General features: G+C 43.5%; 1 protein-coding gene across 1 annotated transcript in view; it reads left to right on the top strand.

Moving 5' to 3' along the window:
• LOC143290999 (uncharacterized) overlaps nt 1–6,065 on the top strand; it is a 37,811-nt gene extending 31,746 nt beyond the window's left edge. Inside the window, exons 13-15 of the mRNA XM_076600586.1 lie at nt 1,129–1,234; nt 2,842–2,900; nt 3,555–6,065. Of these exons, the coding sequence (XP_076456701.1) occupies nt 1,129–1,234; nt 2,842–2,845 (110 nt within the window). The 3' untranslated portion in view covers nt 2,846–2,900; nt 3,555–6,065. The remainder of the gene's footprint in view (nt 1–1,128; nt 1,235–2,841; nt 2,901–3,554) is intronic.
• Nucleotides 6,066–6,359: the final 294 nt, after the last annotated feature.

A 6,359-nucleotide genomic window follows, 5' to 3' on the forward strand; every position in this document is an offset into this window, starting at 1 on the left:
TGTGGTATGGTGTGATGTGGGTGTGGTGTGGTGTGGGTGTTGTGTTTTGTGATTTGTGGTGTGGTGTGGTGTGGGTGTGGTGTGGTGTGGTGTGGGTGGTGTGGTGTGGGTGTGGTGTGATGTAGGTGTTGTGTGGTGTGGGTGTTTTGTGGTGTGGGTGTAGTGTGGTGTGGGCGTGATGTGGTGTGGGTGTGGTTTGGTGTGGGTGTTGTGTGGTGTGGTGTGGGTGTTGTGTGGTGTGGTGTGGGTGTTGTGTGGTGTGGTGTGGTGTGGGTGTTTTGTGGTGTAGGTGTGGTGTGGTGTGGTGTGGGTGTGGTGTGGTATAGGTGTTGTGTGGTGTAATGTGGGTGTTGTGTGGTGTGGTGTGGGTGTTGTGTGGTGTGGTGTGGTGTGGGTGTGGTGTGGTATAGATGTTGTGTGGTGTAATGTGGGTGTTGTGTGGTGTGGTGTGGGTGTTGTGTGGTGTGGTGTAGGTGTGGTGTGGTGTGGGTGTGGTATGGTGTAGGGGTGGTGTGATGTGGGTGTTGTGTGGTGTGGTGTGGGTGTGGTGTGGTGTAGGTGTGGTGTGGTGTGGGTGTTGTGTGGTGTGGTGTGGTGTGGGTGTTTGTGGTGCAGGTGTGGTTTTATGTGGTGTGGGTGTTGTGTGGAATGGGTGTGGTGTGGTGATGGGTGCGGTGTGGGTGCTGAGTGTGGTGTGGTGTGGTGTGGTGTGGTGTAGGCGATGGGTGTGGTGTGGTGTGGGTGATGGGTGTGGTGTGGTGTGGTGTGGGTGATGAGTGTGGTGTGGTGTGGTGTGGGCGATGGGTGTGGTGTGGTGTGGGTGATGGGTGTGGTGTGGTGTGGGCGATGGGTGTAGTGTGGTGTGGTGTGGGTGATGGGTGTGGTGTGGGTGTTGTGTGGGTGTGGTGTGGTGTGATGTGGTGATGGGTGTGGTGTGGGCGATGGGTGTGGTGTGGGTGTGGGTGCTGTGTGGTCTGATGTGGGTGTTGTGTGGGTGTGGTGTGGGTGTGGTGTGGGTGTGGTGTGGTGTGGGTGCTGTGTGGTCTGGTGTGGGTGTTGTGTGGTTTGCGTGTGGTGTGGTGTGAGTGTTTTTAACGACTGTCTACAGCTAGTGTGGTGTGGTTGCAGAACTGTTGGAGGAGTGCGAGGAAGTACCGGAGGAGAAGAAGACGACAATGGAGGCAAAGTGTGAGGAAGTAGCGGAGACGACAATGCAGAGAGAGGAGTGCTATGAGTAAAGTCATAACGGGGATGGGGACAAAGCGGGCTGTATAGACATGCCCATACATGGGGCACCCCACGCTGTATAGACATGCCATACATGGGGCACCCCACGCTGTATGGACATGCCATACATGGTGCACACCACGCTGTATGGACATGCCATACATGGGGCACACCACGCTGTATGGACATGCCATACATTGGCACACCACGCTGTATGGACATGCCATACATGGGCACACCACGCTGTATGGACATGCCATACATGGGGCACACCACGCTGTATAGACATGCCATACATGGGCACACCACTCTGTATAGACATGCCATACATGGGGCACACCGGGCTGTATGGACATGCCATACATGGGGCACACCACTCTGTATAGACATGCCATACATGGGGCACACCACGCTGTATAGACATGCCATACATGGGGCACACCAGGCTGTATGGACATGCCATACATGGGGCACACCACGCTGTATAGACATGCCATACATTGGGCACACCAGGCCATCATCTACACTCGCCTCCTAAACTAACTTCTATCCTCCTCTTTCACCAAACTCAGACCAATGTCGTCTACTGATACAGTCCCTCCCTTTTTGTGCCATGTTTTTCTTTCCTTCTTTCTTTCATTCTTTCTTTCTTTCTGTCTTTCTGTCTTTCTTTCTTTTGTTTTTTGTTCACGTTTTTCAATTGTTTTCTTTTCTCTCTAGTCAATGTTATTCCCCCCTCAACCCCTTCCTGCCTTTTCAGGGTCTAAGGGTCTGATGATTTCCTTTCTTCCCTGCGATGCTTGGGATTTTGTGTTTGTTTATCGGTTTGTTTTTGTATTCCATTGTTGTTCTTGTCGTTATTGGTTTTCGTAACAACATAGCTTTACTGCTAAGGTTTGCAGTATGTGGGAGGGGTGGGTGGGGGTTCGTTCGTTTCTTTCAAGTCAGTATGATTATTTCTTTTTATCTGTTGGTCCGGGCTATTTTCCCTCGTTTGTTTCTATGAAATAGGTCGTGAATTATTGTGCCCTTCCTCTTCAACCCCTGAAGTCTTATTGATGTCTGTAGTGTAGAATGAAGACGTGTGTGTGTGTGTGTGTGTGTGTGTGTGTGTGTGTGTGTGTGTGTGTGTGTGTGTGTGTGTGTGTGTGTGTGTCTACCCACTCAAAATGTATAGAAAACCACTTGAATATACACATTCTTGATCACTTTAATCGTTTAATTCTTTTTCGTTAAAATCATTCTGGATATAGAACTAATCATGCCTGTCGCACAGCACTAACTAACCTAGTTGACAGTTTGCTCACATATATGTATAACGATGAAATAATTCGTATTCTTATAATTGACCTTATGACAGCTTTTGATGTCATAAACCATGATCTAAAAAAGCTGAAACTTTATGGCCTGTCCGATACAGTTGTATAACTCATGTACTCATTCTTATTTGACCACAAAAAAAAGAAAAGAAAGAAAGAAAAAAAAAGTATCAGTTGACGGATACGATTATCCCATATTGTTTCCCTCAAAGATCTGTTCTATGACCCATGTTATTTTCTGTTCGTATGAAAAGTTAGTCCCAATACATTAAGACTTTTTGTGGAATGATTGCAGGTGACTGAACTGCACTTACCAGTCAAGCAAAACTGGACAACGTTCAAACTGTACCACAGGCAAGTATTAATAAACTCATAGACTGGTCACAATTAAATCACACGTGTCTCTCCCCCTGCCCTCCCTCCAAAAACACGCGCGCGCACAAACACACACACACACACACACACACACACACACACAGAGAGAGACAGAGAGAGAGAGAGAGAGAGAGAGAGAGAGAGAGAGAGAGAGCAAAAACAAAACAAACACACAAACGAAAAAATACACGATAGTAACAAGACAAAACTCTCTTTCAGTTCTCTACATTTTTCTACCAGCTGTAATTTAAGAAGTTCATCACCACAACATTCTTAGTGTCACTGTTGATAACATTCTGTCATGTGTGTGTGTGTGTGCGTGTGTGTGCGTGTGTGTGTGAGAGAGAGAGAGAGAGAGAGAGAGCTTTCTCGGATAAAACATTGTTAGATTTACTGTAAAAGTAAGTTATTTTTCAGTTCATACATCCAATCATACATTAGTTATGTTTCTATATTATTGAACTCAGCCGGTGTGAACACTTAAAACGACTGTTCCGTCTCAATAGAGGAGCTTTAGAAATGACCCTCCTCAAATCCTCGTCATTAACATTAAGTCATTCTGACTATAGAAATGTAAAACTTTTACCTCCCAAATGGAGACTGACACATAACAAAGCTGATTTTACGTTTCAGGTGACGTCCGGCTGTCCACCCTTCTCTCCAAAGAACATTCCAGACTGAATGAATCGCAATGGATTCAAGCAAAATTGGACCAACGTTCCTCTTCTTAGAATAAATCTCTTCAAATTTAGCCTTATTTACTCGGGTGAAAGTTTTTGGAATATATTGTCTTCGTTTAATGTGGATACAAGCGTTAATGCGTTTAAAAACAAAACAAAAGAAAAAAACCCATTAAAGATGAATAAAAATATAATTGATACTTTGCGGGCAAAGCCACATCGTAATGTTAACACAACTCATAATGAGTTTGAAGATTCTTATCATTCATGTATGTATGTATTTGCACATGCTTATGTCTGTATGTGTATAAGAGCCTATGGTTGTTTTTTTGTTTTGGGGGGGTTTTTTTGTTTATTTATTTTCTCTTATTTTTGCGCATGCAGTGTACGTGTACATACTTATTTATGGTCCAAGCCTACCAGCTTTCTTTTATCATCATAATGATTATCAAATCGTTTTTATTCATTTGATTTCTTTACCTCTTTGCCTCAGGGGCTGGTTGAAGAGACGCATGCATGCCAGTAATTCTACTTCCTCATTAAAACAAACTCGTTACCGCTACCTTTATCGTTATCGTTTTCGTTATCGTTCTGTCTCTGTCTCTGTCTGTCTGTCTGTCTGTCTGTCTGTCTGTCTCTCTCTCTCTCTCTCTCTCTCTCTCTGCAGTCAGGCTTCCAACATCGTCATTCATGTCAAACAGCATTAGGCCGTTTGTGCGATTCATGGTTGTCTGGCATCAAAAACAGTGAAATCGAAGGTGCGGTTTTTCTCGACTTACAGAAAGCTTTTGATCTTGTTGATCACAAAATATTACTTAAAAAATTGTCAGTGTATCTCATACTCAGAGACCCCACAACTCTGTCCTTTTTCGAATAATTCCTTGCAGACAGAACACAACATGTGTTTACCAGTGGTAATGCTTCTTCCACTGAAGCAATTCAAAGTGGAGTTCCTCAAGGATCCGTTCTTGGGCCACTTCTATTCTGCATATTTATCAATGATCTTCCTTTGGCTATATCAGACCCAAGAGTCTCGTGTGATATTTTTGCAGATGACACTTCCCTTCATTCCAACGCTGTCAGCGTTGCTTCAGTTCAATATTCTCTTCAGACGGGCATAAATGATGTTTCTAACTAGTGCAAATCCAACTCTATGGCGCTTGATCCCCCAAAAACCAAAGAGTATGATTCTCGCACCAAGACAAACGCATCAGAAAAATCCACTTGTCCACACTTTGAATGTCGATGACAACTCCATTGAACAAATCCACGAGCACCGTGTCTTGGGAGTCATGATAGATGATGAACTGAATTGACAATCACACATTAACTCTGTTAGCAAAAGGTTGGCACACAGTCTGTTTTTTACTTAACCAGCTCAAGCCTTTCATAGAACGTGATGCTCGCAAAACGTTCTACCACGCTCACTGTCTTTCTCACATTAATTACGCATCTGTACCCTGGAGCTGTGCTGCAGATGTTCATCTTAAGAAGCTAAACTCCCTTCACAAGAGAGCAGCCAAAATAATTTTACCAGATCCTTCATTGTCAACTCTTGAAAAACAAGCCAGACTAAACATCCTTCCCTTGCAAAAACAGTTAGTATTCAACAAAGCGTTACTTGTGTGCAAAGTGCACAATAACTTGGCACCACAATATCTACATTCGCTTACCCGATCCTCATTCCGATACGGCTCGAACAAGTACATTTTACCATGCACCCGCATTGATATGTTCAAAACAAGTTTTGCTTTTTCAGATGCATCCCTATGGAACTCACTTCCTGTAAACATTCAAACGAGCAGTTCTCTACCTACTTTCAAGTCAGATCTTCATAAGCATCTTCAATCCTTCCAACCATAAATGATTCAGATATAGAAGCGACCGCTGGCAGTAACAATGAGGGTATTTATACTTACTGGATCCGTTGTTATTGTGTCTCCTTGTTCTTGTTTTGCTCTTGTTCTTATTCTGTCCTGTTTTCCTTACATTCACTTTGATTTATTTGATTGTTTGCATTTCTTTCATTTTCTTCTAATTTGTGTGCATGCATTAATATATTCATTTCATTCCATTATGATGGTGGCAATAGCTGTTGTATAAGTGATATTGGTGATGGTAGTCGTAATTTTAGCATTAACTGTCTACGTGGATTTGATGATAACAACAATGTGGCTTTAATCATCTGGCTTTAGTCCTGATGACATTTTTTTCTCCCCCACCCTCTCTCTCTCTCTCTCTCTCTCTCTCTCTTATCCATCTGTCAATCTCTGTGTGTGTGTGTGTGTGTGTGTGATCATATTTCTTCTGCAGGACTTCTTTCTATTTGTTGTTTTTTTCTTCTCGCTTTCTCTCCTTTCCATTAAATATATTTGTGATATTGTAACTGATGCAGATTAGCAAAGACAGACTGGAAGAATGGGTCATGCCTAAAGTCTTAATCCTTGAATAAAAAACGTGTTGAGTTCTGAGTTCCGAGTTCCGAGTTCTGAGTTCTCTCTCTCTCTCTCTCTCTCTCTCTCTCTCTCTCTCTCTCTCTCTCTCTCTCTCTCTCTCTCACACACACACACACACACACACACACACACACACACACACACACACAAACACACACACACACCTCACACACACACACACACACACACACACACACGCACACACACAGAGACTGTGCATACTCATTTATTCCCTGAGACAGAGCTGTACCTTCACTGTAATAGACTGACAGACTTAAGTCATTTATTGTGACAGACCAATG

This window comes from Babylonia areolata, chromosome 16, assembly GCF_041734735.1.
Source record: "Babylonia areolata isolate BAREFJ2019XMU chromosome 16, ASM4173473v1, whole genome shotgun sequence".
NCBI classification, from domain to species: Eukaryota; Metazoa; Mollusca; class Gastropoda; order Neogastropoda; family Buccinidae; genus Babylonia; species Babylonia areolata.